General features: G+C 46.0%; 2 protein-coding genes across 2 annotated transcripts; one reads left to right on the top strand and one right to left on the bottom strand.

Moving 5' to 3' along the window:
* The first annotated feature begins 8162 nt into the window (after positions 1-8162).
* Positions 8163-9650, top strand: LOC119780097 (proteoglycan 4-like). The gene is made up of 3 exons (XM_038279999.1): positions 8163-8177; positions 8291-8601; positions 8672-9650. Exons 1-3 carry the CDS (start codon positions 8163-8165, stop codon positions 9648-9650), a joined length of 1305 nt encoding a protein of 434 aa, XP_038135927.1.
* Positions 9651-12235: 2585 nt separating this feature from the next.
* Positions 12236-18067, bottom strand: LOC119780099 (bone morphogenetic protein receptor type-2-like). The gene is made up of 2 exons (XM_038280001.1): positions 17549-18067; positions 12236-12387 (listed from the first exon to the last, which is right to left on the bottom strand). The coding sequence occupies exons 1-2, from the start codon at positions 17742-17744 to the stop codon at positions 12251-12253; spliced, it is 333 nt and encodes a 110-aa protein (XP_038135929.1). The 5' UTR covers positions 17745-18067; the 3' UTR covers positions 12236-12250.
* Positions 18068-20807: the final 2740 nt, after the last annotated feature.

Raw genomic sequence — 20807 nt, 5'->3', positions numbered from 1 at the left:
AAACAGGACTACACTGGAAAACAGGCCAAGCTCCAACATCTAGAAACAAAGGTGTTGATGGCAGCAGCACAGCTGATATTTCTCTCCAGGATGGAGTCACAGCCAAACAGGAACAGACCAGATGAAGCTACTATGAGAAAAAGCAGAGAGAGCAGAACGTTAGAGATTGAACTAACAGATTCTGCAGAGTGGGAGAATAGAGATAGAATGAAGCAGAATGATGAAAAAGGGGTCCCTATGTCCTCCAGCAGTCTAAGCCTATAGCAGCAGAACTATAGAGATAGCTCAGGATAACCTGAGCCACTCTAACTAGAAGCTTTATCAAAAAGGAAAGTTTTAAGCCTAGCCTTAAAAGTAGACAGGGTGTCTGCCTCACGGACTAAAACTGGTAGTTGGTTCCACAGGAGAGGAGCCTGAGAACTAAAAGATCTGCCTCCCATTCTACTTTTAGAATTTCTAGGAACCACTAGTAAACCTGCAGATTGAGAGCGAAGTGCTCTGTTAGGAACATAAGGAACAATCAGATCTCTGATATCAGATGGAGCTTGGCCATTTAAGGCTTTATATGTGAGAAGGAGGATTTTAAATTCTATTCTGGATTTAACAGGAAGCCAATGAAGAGAAGCCAGGATAGGAGAGAGATGATCTCTCTTTTTCATTTTCATCAGAACTCTGGCTGCAGCATTTTGGATCAGCTGAAGGCTTTTAACTACAATTTGTGGACTTCCTGATAGTAAAGAATTACAATAGTCCAGCTTTGAAGTAACAAATGCATGGACTAGTTTCTCAGCATCACCCCTGGACAGGAGATTGCTCATTTCTGCAATATTCCTCAGATGAAAGAAGGAAATTCTAGAAACCTCTTTGATCTGGGATTTAGCCCCATAAGTGAACAAACTTACTAAATGAATTAGATGAGATTTATTTGCAGCAGTCAAGATGGCCACTATAGCGCCTGTTAAAACCATGAAAAAAATCTTCTCTTTAGACCAAGAAAACTGTCACATTTCTATAAGATAGTTTCTCATATTACTTTTAGCGAGTTACAGCTGCATAATAATTTTAGATCATGTTTTAGTTCCACTCTTTTATTATTATGCACATTTAGTCTAACTATAAAGTATGGCATGCCAAACAATCATTCTTCAACTAAGTGTTTAAAATGACATTTCACCAGTTTTCACAGCAAGATGGAAATGATGACTATCCAACATTTTAAGTTTTTGTCAAAAAAAAAGTATTTCTGTTTTTATCTACCTTTTAAAATTTATACTTTTTTCTACTTCTCCAAAATGATACTTCAGAATAACTATAATATTATTTTCTATAATTCTTACAGACTCTGCTGAGACATCAAATCCTGGAGAGATTGGTGAACAAAATGCAACATGTGCTCAGCCACCCTGACACAAAGATGGAGTATCTTCATTTCCTGTGCTTTCATCAACATGTTTTAGTTGAAGCAGCAGCAGAGCATGTTGCTATTACAGTATACCCTCACCGGCCACTTTATTAGGTACCCCATGCTAGTAACGGGTTGGACCCCCTTTTGCCTTCAGAACTGCCTCAATTCTTGGTGGCATAGATTCAACAAGGTGCTGGAAGCATTCCTCAGGGAGTTTGGTCCATATTGACATGATGGCATCACACAGTTGCCGCAGATTTGTCGGCTGCACATCCATGATGCGAATCTCCCGTTCCACCACATCCCAAAGATGCTCTATTGGATTGAGATCTGGTGACTGTGGAGGCCATTTGAGTACAGTGAACTCATTGTCATGTTCAAGAAACCAGTCTGAGATGATTCCAGCTTTATGACATGGCGCATTATCCTGCTGAAAGTAGCCATCAGAACACTGCATGAAAAGTGAGATTTTCGTCCCCGTAAACCCCCGTAAACTCCCGCAGATCTGCCTGATTTTCGTCAGTTTCCGACAATTTGCAACCCGTGCTTGTCCGCGTTTGTCGTGCCACAAATTGTCGGAAACGGACAGTGACGTAGGTGGAGAGCGATCAGCTGTACTAATGGCCCTAATTAGCATATGAATGCAGCAAACCCGCGCGGCTGGCCAGGTCTGGCTTGAATAACCTTCTCAGTATTGGCTGAAACCACTATTCTCAAACAAATGAAATCGCTCGTGATTGGCAGCAAAACCACACGTGGCCACGCCAGGCTTTAATTTTCTTACTGAGTATTGGACGGAACCACTTCTTTTTAAACAAGTGAAGTCGCTCGTGATTGGTTGGCATATATATATATTTACATATATATTTATTTATATATATATATATATATATATATATATATATATATATATATATATATATATATATATATTTATTCATTCATATATATATATATATATTCATATATTTATTCATTCATATATTTATTGATTCATATGCTGTGTATTTATGTTATCCTACACTACTACACAATTATTATGCTACCATCAAGGACATGAATGAATTTATACAGGAAATGAAGATTTGCCAGGAAGCTGTTTATGCAAAGAAAGAGCTTTATTAAAACACACACAACTATATACAACGCGTATCCAAACACATGCGTATCTAAAAATTACAACTCCGTGAACGGTCCGTTTGCTTCCTCGGGGTTGGAGGTAACAGGCAGCATTCCCTCCGAGGCAGGTCCGATGTGCAGACGCCTACTGTGCGTGGCCTTGTACTTCGACATCGCTTCTAACCGGGACTGCAGCTTAACACAGAGTTCAGTGAGATCCGGCCTACGAAATGGCGGCGACCGTACAATCCATCCAGAGACACCGCCGAGGAAGGCGGACTTCCAGAGTTCCACTTCCTCATCTGCTAGCACACTCTGCCTCGCCTTCAGCAGCTGAAAAAAAAAAAAAAACATGAATCAGCGCACTGCATATGGACACAACACATCTATCAATGCACCCGAAAAATAGTCACCAAATAAAGTCTTACCCTCTTTCGTCTTGCCCGACTCCGAGCAGATAGCCTGGCAGCCTCCGCACGCAGCGTGCTGGCTAGCAGCGTGTATCTGAAGCTCCTGCATACAGTCTCACAGGTAGCTGGAAAACAATTAAATGAGAGTGGTATGAATAAAAAAATAAAAAAAATCAAACGCAAGTCACAGTAACAAGGAAGGAGAAAACATTAAAACAAGTCACTTACACACAATGTCGTCTTTATCAACATCGTGCAAATCCGAGCAAATAGGAGGTCACCGCCTCATTGTGAGGCGACTGTAGTCTGTGAAAAAAAAAAAAGTACAGCTATGGTCGGTATCCATCCGTATCCATGTCCTTTTACCGCAGAATGAAAGCATATTCTTTAAACCTTACCCCTGCTCCGGTTCATAGCGCCTGCAATTAGTCTCCGAGTTGTTAAGACGGCATAATGCTTCCTGTGAATCACAAAAAATACACTTTAGTAAAGCTTTAGGCTAGGCTGCTTTTAGCTTACCTAGCTAGGCTAGGCTGTCTTTAGCTTGCCTAGCTAAGCTAGGCTGCTTTTAGCATAGCTACCAGTAATCGAACAAATATTTACCGCTAGCGTGGCGTTGTGCACCCGTCTTCTCTTCCTCGAGTTCGTATTAGGGTGGCCAGATGTCCGGCTTTAGGGCGGACAGTCCGGATTTTCATTGCACTGTCCGGCGTCCGGCGCTGCACCCAGCCGGACGTGTATTTGTCCTCCTTTACCCCCAGATTCCACATACTCCGTCAGCGCTCCGCCCCGCTCACGTACGGAGTACTTGTCTGTCTTCTTCTTCTTCTTGTCGAGTTTTATGGCGGTTGGCAACAAACTGTTAGTAGCATTACCGCCACTTACTGGTATGGAGTGTGGTTCGTGATGGTTTAAATATTGATCCTGATACATTCTACCCTAACTTCTTCTAAGCATACATTCACACATTCACACTTAAAAATATAAACATATTTGTGCACAGCTTTGTATATCATTCCTTCACTCACAAACACACTTACTATAATTAAATTCTATGGAATAATTTCGTTTTCTTTAGAAATCGAATAATTATTTGTATGTGTTTACTCCCTAAATTTTTCCTCAGTATATCTAATAAATTAACCTTCTCCTTAATGTCTTCAAACTCTCTTCTCATATATCTTCTCTCTTTTTCATATTTATGACATTCTAATATAACATGTTCTATGGTTTCATATTTATCACAGAAATCACATTTGCCCGTTTTATGTTTTTGTATTTTAAAAAGTGTATGATTAAGTCCTGTATGACCAAATCTTAACCTTGTTATCACTCTTTCATCCTTTTTATTTCTTCTTCCATTTCTTCTTTCTCCTACCATCTTCTGAATTTCATAAAACCATCTTCCTGTTTTATCTTCATCCCACCTTTTTTGCCAAATTTCCATAAGTTTCTCTTTAATAATACTCTTTCCTTCTGATTTACTTATTTTAACTATAAAACTAATAGAATGTTTAATTGCCCTTTTTGCCATTTTATCTGCCCTCTCGTTTCCTTCCGCCCCAATATGTGCTGGAACCCACACAAATGTAACTATCAGCCCCATGTTTCGTATTCTGAACAGTGTATGATTTATTTCTAATAAAATGTCCATCCTACTATCTGTATTACTTGTCTGTCATGTAAATCAATGAGAGCTGTTCCACATCCTCCGCTCGTCACCGCCCACGTACGTCTTCTCCGTCCTTCACCGTCAAAATACGGAGCTGAGCTATTTTTTGCTCCCCTCCGGTCCATCCAGATCAAGACCCGCTATTGCAATCGCACCAAACAGAAAAAAGAATGTAGAGAAGACCCGGTTTGTCAAATTAAATTATAGTAAAAACAGATCGGTATCTAGAAATTAGAGCATAGTTTGTATATATTCCCAAAAACTAAAACAATAAATTTAGATTTTATTTCCTGGCAAAACATTCAATTCGGTTTATCCATTAAAGAAAAAAAAAAATTGGAATTTTTAATCAATATTCTAATAATTGTAACAAAGTATTATATCCATAAATGTCGCTATGCAAAATGCTCCCTCTCAATCTCTGCTCTCAAAAATGAACTTTCCCTTTTCAAAAGATGTCTGAGAAAGATGCAGAATTTAAATGCAATTAAATTGTTTGAGTTAATTGAAGAATTTCAGTAAGTAGTCCCCACTGATTAATTTACTTTAACTACTATTATTATTTTATTTATTTTTATTTATTTTATTTTATTTTATACTTTGTTCCAGCCTGTGCATTTAATTTTATTTTTCAAAAGCAGGAGTTGTGATATTTCTTCTTGTATTGAAATATTTGTTATTGACTTGTTATTTGAGATTGTTATTGTTTTCTTATATATTCAATAACAAAAAAAAAAAAAAAAGTGGAAATCTAAAAAAAAAAATTAACCATTACAGCCAACTGATTCTGATTAAAACTAATTTTTGAAGTAAATTATTTTGTGTATTTTTTTTACATAACATTTGCATACACAGTAATCTAGCGTACTTTAATTAAATAAATCAATTCAAGCTAAAATGTAAGAGTCTATAATTAGGCTATACTGAGCCTGATCTATTTCTACCATCTATTTGGGGGATATTTATTGCCACACTTTGGGCCACTTAAAACCAATTTAGCATGCTGACCTATGTCCTTATGACCACAGTGTACCAATCTTCTGATGGCTACTTCCAACAGGATAATGCGCCATGTTATAAAGTGAATCATCTCAGAATCATTTCTTGAAACTTTTCCACTTAAGTAATTGTGAATTGAGATTAAAAAAAAATAATTACTGCTCTAAATGTATTGCTCTGTCAGCTAAAGATCTGTTTTGGTCTCTATACTTTAATTAAATAAATCAATTCAAGCTAAAATGTAAGAGGCTATACCTGATCTCTTTGTATCAGAGATTTTCTTACCCAGGGTTGCAGGGGGGGGTAAAACCCCCCCTGCAACCCTGGTTTGCATTTGTATAGCTCACAGCATGTTCATTTACATGTTAAAGCCTCCCCTAGAATTCCATGGGGGGGAGGCATGGGGGGAACACTGCCTAAGAAATTCCACGTCAATTTCTGACAATTTACGGGAGTTTTCGTCGAAGCCTGCAAATTGCCGTATACTGCCGCTAACCTGAAGTTCCACGACAATCTACAGTGCCGTATATTGACGAAAATCCCACTTTTCATGCAGTGGAAGTTGGGTACATTGTGGTCATAAAGGGATGGACATGGTCAGCAACAATACTCAGGTAGGCTGTGGCGTTTCAACGATGCTCAATTGGTACCAAGGGGCCCAAAGAGTGCCAAGAAAATATTCCCCACACCATGACACCACCACCACCAGCCTGAACCGTTGATACAAGGCAGGATGGATCCATGCTTTCATGTTGTAGACGCCAAATTCTGACCCTACCATCCGAATGTCGCAGCAGAAATCGAGACTCATCAGACCAGCCAACGTTTTTCCAATCTTCTATTGTCCAATTTCCATGAGCTTGTGCAAATTGTAGCCTCAGTTTCCTGTTCTTAGCTGAAAGGAGTGGCACCCGGTGTGGTCTTCTGCTGCTGTAGCCCATCTGCCTCAAAGTTCCACGTACTGTGCGTTCAGAGATGCTCTTCTGCCCACCTTGGTTGTAACGGGTGGTTATTTGAGTCACTGTTGCCCTTCTATCAGCTCCAACCAGTCTGGCCATTCTCCTCTGACCTCTGGCATCAACAAGGCATTTCCGCCCACAGAACTGCCGCTCACTGGATGTTTTTTCTTTTTCGGACCATTCTCTGTAAACCCTAGAGATGGTTGTGCGTGAAAATCCCAGTAGATCAGCAGTTTCTGAAATACTCAGACCAGCCCTTCTGGCACCAACAATCATGCCACGTTCAAAGTCACTCAAATCACCTTTCTTCCCCATACTGATGCTCGCTTTGAACTGCAGGAGATTGTCTTGACCATGTCTACATGCCTAAATGCACTGAGTTGCCGCCATGTGATTGGCTGCTTAGAAATTAAGTGTTAACGAGCAGTTGGACAGGTGTACCTAATAAAGTGGCCGTTGAGTGTAGATTCTAAGTAGCATAAGAACACTGTGCAGTTTACTTAAAGTGGAGACTGACGAACCTCTAAGTTGTGAAGTAAAGCATTCAGCATTCAGCAGGAAAAGCTGCAAGGCCGAATGCAGACAATCCCATGTATTGCAAAGTTACTAGGAATAAGCGAACGTTCAATATTCCAAAGCTTGATGGAGTTTAGGATTTCTGAGAGGCTCCTGCAGCTCAATGCCAGATATGTCCTTAATTTAAAAACTAATAATTAAATGAGTTTCAATGATTTTTAATGACCCGCAGAAACCCTGATAAGGCTAAGATGATCATACGTCTTCTTTCTCCTCTTCAATTTCATATAGGATTAAATTACATGTTACATTATCTTTCTAGTCATTCTGCACAGATTTATTTTAAGCTAAACACTTCTATACTGCAAAGAAAATCTAGAAATAAGTAAAATGTCTTAAATTAAGTGCATTTCTCCTTAATTTGAGTAGATAAGATGATTTACCAATGACCTGCAGACACCATCATGACCTGCTGTCCCTGTTCACTGCAAAAAAAACCAACAAGCTCAGGTAATCTGCCATCTGTAATAATAATACAGTGATGGTTGTTTCTATGCTCCACCCACTGATCCTGTTGTTTATGGTCTAACAGCAGATTTCATCAGAGGGTTTACTGCTGCATGTTTGGCTGCTCCTGTGTTTGTTTCCTACAGTCTGGCTTTAAACAGGCTCTTTAATGAACGTCCCACGGCTGCAAAGGAATGCATAAAAACAGCGCTGACGTCACGCTGCCTCAGAGCGCGGACAGAGATCAGAAACAGGAAGCTATCTGAATGTTTCTGACCAGAGGAGCTGATAACAGCCATTTAATGGTGCTGTTCAGGCTCAGACTGCAGGAATGACTGGCATCTATAAATCTGCACAAAGTGTTAAACTCCGCCTCTGTTAACGTAGAAAAACAGCTGCAGCTGCTTATAAATGATTTACAGGAATTATTATTCAGGTTTATCTTTACAAACATTACATGGGATTTATTTATCTGTGTTTATCTCTCAGACGTCCAAATGAACGGGTCCAGTCCGGTCCAGGTCCAGTCCGGTCCGGGTTTTATTTCTAGTCCTGCTTTAACAACAGACCTCACAATGACAGGAAAACAAGTTTGTGTGTGAGAGGCTGCAACAGGAAACAGACATGAAGGCTCCGTCTGCCAGCAGGAAGCCTGCAGGAACAGATCCTTTACATAATAACCTGACCACAGCGCCCCCCACAGGCCACAGCGCCCCCTACAGGCCACAGCGCCCCCTACAGGCCACAGCTCTCCCTACAGACCACAGCGCCCCCTACAGGCTACAGTGCCCCCTTCAGGCCACAGCGCCCCCTACAGGCCACAGCGCCCCCTACAGGCCACAGTGACCCCTACAGGCCACAGTGCCCCCTTCAGGCCACAGCGCCCCCTACAGGCCACAGCGCCCCCTACAGGCCACAGCTCTCCCTACAGACCACAGCGCCCCCTACAGGCTACAGTGCCCCCTTCAGGCCACAGCGCCCCCTACAGGCCACAGCGCCCCCCTACAGGCCACAGTGACCCCTACAGTCCACAGTGCCCCCTACAGGCCACAGCGCCCCCTACAGGCCACAGCGCCCCCTACAGGCCACAGCGCCCCCTACAGGCCAGAGCGACCCCTACAGGCCACAGCGCCCCCTACAGGCCACAGTGCCCCCTACAGGCCACAGCGCCCCCTACAGGCCACAGCGCCCCCTACAGGCCACAGTGCCCCCTACAGGCCACAGCGCCCCCTACAGGCCAGAGCGACCCCTACAGGCCACAGCGTCCCCTACAGGCCACAGTGCCCCCTACAGGCCACAGCGCCCCCTACAGGCCACAGCGTCCCCTACAGGCCAGAGTGACCCCTACAGGCCACAGCGCCCCCTACAGGCCACAGCGCCCCCTACAGGCCACAGAGCCCCCTACAGGCCAGAGCGACCCCTACAGGCCACAGCGTCCCCTACAGGCCACAGAGCCCCCTACAGGCCACAGCGCCCCCTACAGGCCACAGCGTCCCCTACAGGCCAGAGTGACCCCTACAGGCCACAGCGCCCCCTACAGGCCACAGCGTCCGCTACAGGCCAGAGTGACCCCTACAGGCCAGAGTGACCCCTACAGGCCACAGCGCCCCCTACAGGCCACAGCGCCCCCTTCAGGCCAGAGCGACCCCTACAGGCCACAGCGCTCCCTACAGGCCACAGTGCCCCCTACAGGCCACAGCGCCCCCTACAGGCCACAGCGCCCCCTACAGGCCACAGAGACCCCTACAGGCCACAGCGCCCCCTACAGGCCAGAGCGACCCCTACAGGCCACAGCGACCCCTACAGGCCACAGCGCCCCCTACAGGCCACAGCGCCCCCTACAGGCCACAGCGTCCCCTACAGGCCAGAGTGACCCCTACAGGCCACAGCGCCGCCTACAGGCCAGAGTGACCCCTACAGGCCACAGCGTCCCCTACAGGCCACAGCGCCCCCTACAGGCCACAGCGTCCCCCACAGGCCACAGCGTCCCCCACAGGCCACAGCGTCCCCCACAGGCCACAGCAGGGATTTATTCTATCCTGATTAAAACATGGAAACTATAAAATCTTATTAGCTCCAGCGATTCCATAGCCTTCACACTGGATCCAGCTGGAGATCAAACTCCTTATACTGGTTCCAGTTGGTCGAAATGTTTTCAATGTTCTGATCATAAATGCACTGCAAAAACGATCTAGAAATAAGTAAAAAAATATATACCATTAAGTATATTTACCCTTAATTTGAGTAGAGAAATGAGATGGTATGCAAATGGAATGAGGGTTTCTACTCCTAAAATAAGATAATTAGATAAAATGGACTTCAATTAATACAATGCAAATGTTCTTGCTTATATTAAATGAGAATATTAAAACAAACCAACTTTATCCCATTTTAATTGCTGATTTTGGTGAAATAAATTTTAAAAAGTTCTATTTAAGAGAGATTTTGTAAGTTTTTACTGAAAAACATTTTTATTAACTTTTTATTTGACCCTTTAGAACTAAACCTGTTTGATGGTCAGACTGACGCCTCAGTAGTTCTGCATTGATGCATCTATCAGCCGTTCTTTTCTGCAGACCTGACGTTAAGGCAAGAAGTAAATTCAAGATGGATTCTGTGGAAACTCAGAAGCATCCGCTGTAGGTACCAGATCTGCTCGAGGCCCCGCCCCTTCATGTTAGGTCATTATATGGCAACTCCACTCAGACAAACTATATTGCGCCCGTTTATTAAGAATCAAATGGAGTCTCAATATATTATATATTTGCTATTATTTTTCCATTTCATCTTTGATCTAAATTAGCAGAAAGTAGAAAACAATCATTGTCAGTCTGGAAGGAAAGTCCTGCCTTCTAAGACAGACTGAGCTCTGCTATTTAACAAGGTGACAAAAAAAGTCTCAGTTTATTTTTATTCTTTTTATTAAGATCTGATCCTAAAAAATTACTTTTTATAGAGATTTTAGACAAATAAAACAGTTATTCTACTTGTAGAAAATGAACGATTGTTGTTGACACGGATTTAAAAGTAGCATAGCTTAATCAGGCTAACTGAGCGAGCTAAAGAGGCTAACCTGTTAGCTACAGCTAGCCACAGCGCTACCTCTTTATATCACGGTCTAACATTTACTTTGTTCACCTGATCAGATGTTTTTCAGTTTTGTGATCGATCAGGTAAAACTATTATCTAACTGCTATTATCGTTGTCAGGGCAACCACTATGTTTACATCATGTGGCAACGTTCAGCCAATCCTGTAGCGTAACGTCACTGATAGGAAGCAGATCTGGTTCCTTCAGCAGCATCCAGCTGAACTCAGACACCATCGAAAACTCAAGGTAAGGTGAAAAAAGTCAGAAATAAACTATTAGGACGAGCAGAATAGAGCAGAATAGAGCAGAATAGATCTGCAGTTCTGTCTTTTGGTCACAGGTGGCAGCATCATTAGAAAACTCCGTAATGTCTCTTTTTAAATTCATGTTTAAATTCAGTTCCTAAATCGATTTAAATGGATTAAAATCAGGGTCAAATCTTTTTACAGCGTCTTCCATTGCATCTACATGGATGACCTCCAGGTTTATAAACCAGGGTTCATTCACCCTCATCCAGTGTTTAATAACGATCAGGGACCTGTTCTCCAGCGGTACCAGTAGGTCCTTCTTATAGTAGGATTTTATTTAATGATTCATTAAACCTTTTTACCGTTTATACCCAATTAAAGATTACAGATTACAGCCCAATCCGGTGGGGAAGGATTTCAGTCTGAATAGACGTTTCTCCGTGGCTCTACCTTCCTTATACCTCGTCCAAAACACTCAGGTTATCCTGATCTATCTCTATAGTTCTGCTGCTATAGGCTTAGACTGCTGGAGGACATAGGGACCCCTTTTTCATCATTCTGCTTCATTCTATCTCTATTCTCCCACTCTGCAGATTCTATTAGTTCAATCTCTAACGTTCTGCTCTCTCTGCTTTTTCTCATAGTAGCTTCATCTGGTCTGTTCCTGTTTGGCTGTGACTCCATCCTGGAGAGAAATATCAGCTGTGCTGCTGCCATCAACACCTTTGTTTCTAGATGTTGGAGCTTGGCCTGTTTTCCAGTGTAGTCCTGTTTCTCTGACTGTGACTAACTGGATGTGCTCTCTTCATCCTCTGATATGGGAGCTGGCTCGGAGCTCGTCTGCCTGGCTGTGTGTTTCCTGGACGGGGCCGCCTGTGGAGCTGGTTGACAGTTGCCTTTTGTATCTATGCTTCTTTTTCTATGTCTGCTTCTGTCTCCTTGAACCCCAGTGGGCCTCAGCAGATGGCCGCTCACACTGAGCCTGGTTCTGCTGGAGGTTTCTTCCTGTTCAAAGGGAGTTTTTCCTCTCCACTGTCGCTACAAGCATGCTTAGTGTGAGGGATTGCTGAAGAGTCAATGAGTCGATGCAATCAGCTGGTTTTCCTTAGAAAACTTTGAATCAACTTGACTTTATGATCTAGTTGAATCATCTCTATGAAGTGACATGAGATGACATGATGTGAACTGAATAGATTCTGAGACAATTGGAACTAAAGTCTATTGTTTATATCTGATCACTTTTTTATGTTGTTTTTATTGCACAGAAAGGACCTTTATTTTAGCATAAAGATTATTCATCTCTATTCCTGCAAACATTTTTCTTGTTAATTATAAAAAAATTTTGTGTGTTTTTTACTTTTTATCATCCGGTATCCCAGGAAAAGCGCCATGATGAGAAGAGCTGCTATAGCAACAGTTACCAGGGCAACCAGAACCGCCTCCTTAGCCGTCAGCCGACGATCTGTGGAAAGACGACAGAGTTGATCAGGAGAATCAGTTCAGGACGTGTTCAGGTGTGCAGGAGTCATGGAAACCTGAAGGACAGAAGGACTGAATGAAACTAATAATGTCTCAGTTTAGGTCAAAGGTCATGGAAAGATAGAACAGATCGAACCCCTTTATTAAAAATCTGCTTTTGTTTTACCTTTAAAATAAAATAAAACTTTATCTCTAAGCAGCTTTAATGATGGACAGAACAGTAGAAGGAAACTAACTTTATCTTTAACTAAAAATGATTTTTTTATAAAGGTTTATTTAGCATTTCTCCTGCTTTAAAAAATAACCAACCTCTTTATAATTATGAGAATAAATATAATAAATGGAATAAATAAAGTAAAGCTTCTCAGCTTACAAGTAAATAAACTCAGAGAAAGTTATGATTCTGTGTTAGAAGCTCTAGAAAATTAATCTTTATTGTTCAAAGAAATTATCTTTAAATTCCACTTTTATTTTTCTAACTACATACTTAATAAATCATTATTTATTGTGTAGAAATGTTTTCCTTAGTTATGTTTCATTATTAAAAAACAAAGAATCAGAACTTTCCTACAGTTGAATGAGTCTCAGCTAATCTGCCCGACGACAGGCAGCGACGGACGCTGTGATTGGCCGGGACGCAGTGTCAGGGTTTGGTTGAGGTTTGGAGGACCCAAATGCAGAGGCAGACAGGCTGAGGAGATTTCTGGGTAGTTTAATGGGGCAAAAACAGCAACAAAGGCAGGAATGCAAAAATCCAACTAATAATCAAGCAAACCAAAACAGTGGAGACATCTGGGGAAAACCAAACACGAGGAGCCAGGGAGAGACGAGGAACGTGGACAACAGCATGGGAGGACAGCAAAGACAAGGAACCAACAAAGAGTGAGAGCAGAGGGAGAGCATATATAGGAGAGAGAGACAAAGGGAGGGCTAACGAGCAGACAAGGAACAGGTGTGAGAGGAGACAACGAGGGAGCCAAGGGGAAAGGAACATACACACACAAGAGGGCAAAAGGGGACAACAGAAAAACATGAGAACTAATATAAATCTAGAAATACAACAAAACTGGAATTAAACCAATAAATCTAGAAAACAAGGAACAAAGTAAAGAACAGCAGAACCAAGACCATGACAGTGCCCCCCACTTAAGGGCGGATCCCAGACGCCCTAAAATGTCCAGAAACAAAAAAATAAATAAAAAATAACCCACCCTGGGTGGGCGGAGGGGGAACCAGGAAGGAGGGCACGAAATACAAAACCGAACGCAGAGTCCAAACAAAAACCAAAACAACCCACCCAAGGTAGGCGAGGGCAAACAAAGTCTCTGGAGGGCGCGAGGCCCGAGGCCAGGAAGAGTCTCTGGAGGCCGGCCGTGTGGCCGGAGGCGAGGTGACAGGGCCTCTGGAGGCCGGCCGTGTGGCCGGAGGCGAGGTGACAGAGTCTCTGGAGGCCGGCCGTGTGGCCGGAGGCGAGGTGACAGAGTCTCTGGAGGCCGGCCGTGTGGCCGGAGGCGAGGTGACAGAGTCTCTGGAGGCCGGCCGTGTGGCCGGAGGCGAGGTGACAGAGTCTCTGGAGGCCGGCCACACGGCGATGTGACAGGGCCTCTGGAGGCCGGCCGTGGGGCCGGAGGCGATGTGACAGGGCCTCTGGAGGCCGGCCGTGGGGCCGGAGGCGATGTGACAGGGCCTCTGGAGGCCGGCCGTGGGGCCGGAGGCGATGTGACAGGGCCTCTGGAGGCCGGCCGTGGGGCCGGAGGCGATGTGACAGGGCCTCTGGAGGCCGGCCGTGGGGCCGGAGGCGAGGACGAAGGTGGGCCTCTGGAGGACGGCCGTGGGGCCGGAGGCGAGGACGACGCAGTCTCTGAAGGAGGAGGGCCCCAGGAGGAGGCCGGCGGCGTCTCTGACGAAGGAGGAGGGTCTCTGGAGGTCGCCGGCGGCGTCTCTGACGAAGGAGGAGGGTCTCTGGAGGTCGCCGGCGGCGTCTCTGACGAAGGAGGAGGGTCTCTGGAGGTCGCCGACGCCGTCTCTGACGAAGGAGGAGGGTCTCTGGAGGTCGCCGACGCCGTCTCTGACGAAGGAGGAGGGTCTCTGGAGGTCGCCGACGCCGTCTCTGACGAAGGAGGAGGGTCTCTGGAGGTCGCCGGCGCCGTCTCTGACGAAGGAGGAGGGTCTCTGGAGGTCGCCGGCGGCGACGCCGTCTCTGACGAAGGAGGGTCTCTGGTGGTCGCCGGCGGCGACGCAGTCTCTGACGCAGCTGCAGGAACCTTGGGGGACCCCGTCTCAGACGCAGCTGCAGGAACCTTGGGGGACGCCGTCTCAGACGCAGCTGCAGGAACCTTGGGGGACGCCGTCTCAGACGCAGCTGCAGGAACCTTGGGGGACGCCGACTGCGGCACAGGAACAGCCTCAGAGGGGGCTTGGAGCGCCCGCTGAGGGGCCGTGGAGGCTCGGAGCGCCCGCTGAGGGGCCGTGGAGGCTCGGAGCGCCCGCTGAGGGGCCGTGGAGGCTCGGAGCGCCCGCTGAGGGGCCGTGGAGGCTCGGAGCGCCCGCTGAGGGGCCGTGGAGGCTCGGAGCGCCCGCTGAGGGGCCGTGGAGGCTCGGAGCGCCCGCTGAGCTTTATTTTAGAGAGCCTTTTACTTGTGTGCTCAGGGATATCAGGATGACTCTGAGCGGGCTCAGGGGTCCCAGGCGCTAGGCTAAACGGCCCGCTAATCGCCACAGGAGCCTCTGGCGCTAGGTTAAACGGCCCGCTAATGGCCACAGGAGTCTCTGGCGCTAGGCAAAACGGCCCGCTAATGGGCTCAGGAGTCTCTGGCGCTAGGCAAAACGGCCCGCTAATGGGCTCAGGCACTGGGGAAGCTGGACCGCTAATGGGCTCAGGCACTGGGGAAGCTGCCCCGCTAATGGGCTCAGGCACTGGGGAAGCTGCCCGGCTAATGGGCTCAGGCACTGGGGAAGCTGCCCGGCTAATGGGCTCAGGCACTGGGGAAGCTGCCCCGCTAATGGGCTCAGGCACTGGGGAAGCTGCCCCGCTAATGGGCTCAGGCACTGGGGAAGCTGCCCCGCTAATGGGCTCAGGCACTGGGGAAGCTGCCCCGCTAATGGGCACTGGGGAAGCTGGAGCTAGGGAAACAGGACCGCTAATGGGGACTGGAGCTAGGGAAACAGGACCGCTAATGGGGACTGGAGCTAGGGAAACAGGACCGCTAATGGGGACTGGAGCTAGGGAAACAGGACCGCTAATGGGGACTGGAGCTAGGGAAACAGGACCGCTAACGGGGACTGGAGCTAGGGAAACAGGACCGCTAACGGGGACTGGAGCTAGGGAAACAGGACCGCTAACGGGGACTGGAGCTAGGGAAACTGGCCCTCTAATGGGCTCTGGAGCTAGGGAAACTGGCCCTCTAATGGGCTCTGGAGCTAGGGAATCTGGCCCTCTACTGGGCACTGGAGCTAGGGAATCTGGCCCTCTACTGGGCACTGGAGCTAGGGAATCTGGCCCTCTACTGGGCACTGGAGCTAGGGAATCTGGCCCTCTACTGGGCACTGGAGCTAGGGAATCTGGCCCTCTACTGGGCACTGGAGCTAGGGAATCTGGCCCTCTGCTGGGCACTGGAGCTAGGGAATCTGGCCCTCTACTGGGCACTGGAGCTAGGGAATCTGGCCCTCTACTGGGCACTGGAGCTAGGGAATCTGGCCCTCTACTGGGCAATGGAGCTGATGGAGGTGGCAGGGAAAGGAAAAGATATTCCCTCTCCCCATAAAAGAAGGTCCATAATTGAGACTCCTCAATATGGGGAGCACTGACTGTAGGGGGTGTAATAATGAGTTTCTTTAAGGATGGGGCTAGCTGTTGGTCATGGAGGTGACGACTGAGATTTAGGGAGAAACTGACCTGGTTATGAGGGGAGCTAAGACTGGCAGCTGGCTGACCCACTGGTGAAGGAGTGGTGGCGTGAGGCTGACCCGCCGGTGAAGGAGTGGTGGCGTCAGGCTGACCCGCCGGAGAAGGAGTGGTGGCGTCAGGCTGACCCGCCGGAGAAGGAGTGGTGGCGTCAGGCTGACCCGCCGGAGAAGGAGTGGTGGCGTCAGGCTGACCCGCCGGAGAAGGAGTGGTGGCGTCAGGCTGACCCGCCGGAGAGGGAGTGGAGGCGTCAGGCTGACCCGCCGGAGAGGGAGTGGAGGCGTCAGGCTGACCCGCCGGAGAGGGAGTGGAGGCGTCAGGCTGACCCGCCGGAGAGGGAGTGGATTTCTTCCCCCGGCGGCGCTTACGCCTGGAGGAGGCAGACGGCATGGGGGGACCAACAGCTGGTGAAGGTGGTGGAACTGGACCGGAGGCGATTGACTGCAGGGTAGGGAGGAGATGAAGAGATGGTTTGGGTGGTGGAGGTCTGCTGAGGAGCTGGGCGCTGGCTGCTTGGTAGTTCCACTCCAACTCTTCAAACAGTTCAGATAATACTGGGGGAGAAATGAGTGTGGAGTTTGAGAGGAGAATCTGTTTAAGTTGGCTAGTTGCACTCACCCTCTTCCAAGGAGGTGTAAGGTTGGATATTGAGTCCAGAGTATTGCCTAGATTGAGGAAAAAGTCCCTTAGGGTGTCCAGACTGGGCTCTGCTGGGTCCATTGTGGTTGGTTCCTAATGTCAGGGTTTGGTTGAGGTTTGGAGGACCCAAATGCAGAGGCAGACAGGCTGAGGAGATTTCTGGGTAGTTTAATGGGGCAAAAACGGCAACAAAGGCAGGAATGCAAAAATCCAACTAATAATCAAGCAAACCAAAACAGTGGAGACATCTGGGGAAAACCAAACACGAGGAGCCAGGGAGAGACGAGGAACGTGGACAACAGCATGGGAGGACAGCAAAGACAAGGAACCAACAAAGAGTGAGAGCAGAGGGAGAGCATATATAGGAGAGAGAGACAAAGGGAGGGCTAACGAGCAGACAAGGAACAGGTGTGAGAGGAGACAACGAGGGAGCCAAGGGGAAAGGAACATACACACACAAGAGGGCAAAAGGGGACAACAGAAAAACATGAGAACTAATATAAATCTAGAAATACAACAAAACTGGAATTAAACCAATAAATCTAGAAAACAAGGAACAAAGTAAAGAACAGCAGAACCAAGACCATGACACGCAGCTCACCTGTGTGACCGAGGCCGAGGTCGTTCCTCATGGGCTTCAGGGCGGGCGTGTCGGCGGTGGGCGGAGCTTCAGTGTAGTTGGCGTTGCAGAGGTCGTGGCTGCAGCAGCAGAAACGGTAGCTGGCTTTCTGCATCTGGGATCTAGTCACCAGGATGCAGCGCTCTCCAACACACTCCTGATGGTTCCCCGTGTGCATCCAACAGCCTGCAGGGAGACGGAGGAAAAATGGCCGAATCGTTCCTCATCAGTCAGACGATAAACTCAGAGCAGTTTCAGGATGAATGTGACGTCATGAAGGTTTAAAAGTCAGAAGCTGATCAGGAAAGATTAAAGAAATGCAGAGAAACAGAACGACTGCTTAGAAACCAGGAGATCTAATCTGACATTCAGCCGCAGACGAAGGCAGATGTTAGCGTATTTCAGGTCTGTGCTACAAACTGCAGGCAGCAGGATAATAAAAGACAACATATTCTGTCTACATTTCTACATTTGAAGTTAATTTAGGCGTTAATAAACTGTTTCAGAGGAGTGATCATAGCGCTCTGCATCAGCAGTGCTGCGTCTGACTCCCTGCCAGCTCCCAGATCAGCTTCTCTCATTGGTTGATGTCCAGCAGCTGCTGCTCGTGGATGAAGGAGTTTCTTTACACTTGATCTTGGACTTTTCTTTGTTTCACAACAATGCTGGGAGTTCTCCACTCACTGACCTCCATGGCTTCAGCTTGTTGACCAACGTCACACAGGTACAGAGACGTGATCCTGGTCAGGTGATGGCGTTACGGTAAATATACATAGAAAAGCTATATTTACTAAAAATAACTGAGGTAAAACGAAGCTTTACTGATAAAATAACAAATATTATACTAGCAGGACACAATCATTTGTCATCAAAGCCTTAAATGCAACCAGGCAAAAATATTGGCTTTAAAATGGCGTCAGATGTAGGCGTTTGCCCTGAAATTGTAGGGTTAACAGTTTGAGCCCCGGCTCTGGCTTTCAGTGTCGTTGGACAAGATACTTCACCCTCATTGCCATCTGTCAGATGGTGGCGCCAGCGTACGGCTTAGTCAGTGAGCCCTAGGGGTGTAAATAATAATCATTTTGTATCGATGCATCGATCCAACAGCCGACGATCCGATGCATCGATTCGTCCGCAAGATAATCGATTCATGTTTTTTTTTTTCCTCCGGTCTATTTTTATCCATTTGCTCCTGGGCGTAATTCTCCTCCAGTGCTGCGGTGGCGCTAAACCTATTTTGCCCTCCTACCTCGCTTCCTGGTTATACTCTTACAGCAGTGTGTTGCAGTGAGCTTGATGCAGACATTTTTAATTTATGCTCAATATTGAAGCGTGGTCTGAGCTACACGCTGTGGGTCTAGATACGGCCGAGGCGGCGAGGAAGTGGGGGCGAGTTTAGTCCGACGACGGAGGGACATGAGGGCCAAAAAGAGCGGAGATCCAGGTGGAAAAAGGGTCCCAGCGTTCTCGCGCACCTCGCTCTTCTAGCGGGTCAAACTTCACGAGTTGTTTTCCGCAATTTCAGTGATAAAAACAAAACAAGCCGGCCTCCTGTCTGCGGTCAGCTACAATCTGGGAGAGGAGCAGCGGAGCGTCTGTGGAGGGGGCGGGACGTCTGGAGCCGAGGTATTGCATTGAACTCATTGCACTGATTTTCAGCAGTATTTTTGATTTTTCTGCTTCTGTTATTTGCTGTTGTTTCAAAAAAAAAAAAATGCATAACGATATTACAGCTTTCATTGATTTATTTCAAACTTGAAACTTTGTTTAGCCTGTAAGGTGTAAAAAAATAAATAAAATAAAATAAAAAATTAACCGATTAATCGAAAATAATCAAATCTTTGGGTCAGGAAATTGATACTGAATTGAATCACCATGATGTGTTAAAGGTTTAAGGGGTGTGAATACTTTCAGGGCGCTCTGGGAAGGAATCAGAGGCTGAGTGGAACGACCTGGAAGTTCCTGAGCAGCAGCACAGATTCCAGCTCCTTTATTAACTGCTCTGTTTCCTCCACAGGAACACTGGAGCTTCCTGAATGACAGGAAATCAGATTAGGCCGTCCCATAATCCCTCCTGATGTGAGGAAAGCTGAGGTCAGACGGACGGAAGCTGCAGCTGCTTCATTTCCAGCAGAATAACCAAGTTTGTTCACAGCAGCAGCTGAAGAGTAAAGACTGAGAAGAAGGACGGATGGAGTCCTGTCAGCTCAGCATACGGCGTCAGGCCAGCATACCCTCAGGATTACAGAGCCTCCTCCGTTCTCCTTACAGCCAATCACAACGTTTTATTTCCTGATTCAGTCGTTTTTGTCGTAGTTTTGTTGTAAAACAACAAAAAGTCCTTCACTAGGTCCACTTCACACATTAGCTTTAGAAAAAGAAAACATTGCATGTCTGTTAGACGAGCAACTTATTAAAGAATAATCTGCATTTTTACAGAGAATTAAACATTTATAGGGAGAGGATTCTACATTATTTGGTTTTGGTTTGTTTAATATGAGCGAGATGCGGATCATTTTATTTTTATTTATTTATTTTTACAGCACATTAAGAACTACTGAAATTATCTTCAGATTAAACTTAAATAGATGAATTAATTCTGTGGGGAAATGAATGACTTTCAGGTCAGGATTCCCTCAGTGATTCCAGCCTGCTGAGCTACTGGACAATCTGAAGCCATTCTATGGGACTGATAGCCGCTAATAACGACCATGCGTATTACTGAGCGTATGCTGGCCTGACGCCGTATGCTGAGCTGACAGAACACCGGCAGAACCGACCAGAACCCCAACTGGATGATCCGGATCTAACTGGTTCCATCAGGATAAAAACTCTTCAGTGTTTTTCCGTCTCTCTGAGGCGACTGTCTGGAAAATAAACCGTTTATAATAAATAGGTTCATCGGTTCAATAAAGAGGTCAGATTTCTATCAGGAAACAGAAAAAAAAGCATTAATAATTTTGTATTTTTTTTTACACTGTAAAAAAATCGAAATCAAGATAATAATTTTTTTCTTAAAATAATGCATTTGTTCTTGGATTGAGGAGATAAAAGAGACATTTTGGCAACGGAACAAAAGAATTTACATTTAAAATAAAAAACACATTGCATTATCTTATTTCAAGTTAATATTATTTTTAAGTTTTAAGAGCAAAAATCCTCATTCCATTGGCAAACTATCTCATTAACTCACTCAAATTAATGGTAAATACACTTAATTTAAGAACTTTTCTTATTTCTA

This window comes from Cyprinodon tularosa, unplaced genomic scaffold (genome assembly GCF_016077235.1).
Source record: "Cyprinodon tularosa strain WSP-4 unplaced genomic scaffold, ASM1607723v1 ctg1546, whole genome shotgun sequence".
NCBI lineage: Eukaryota > Metazoa > Chordata > Actinopteri > Cyprinodontiformes > Cyprinodontidae > Cyprinodon > Cyprinodon tularosa.
The sequence above is the reverse complement of the archived record's forward strand: the minus strand, read 5'-3'. Positions and strand labels throughout refer to the sequence as shown.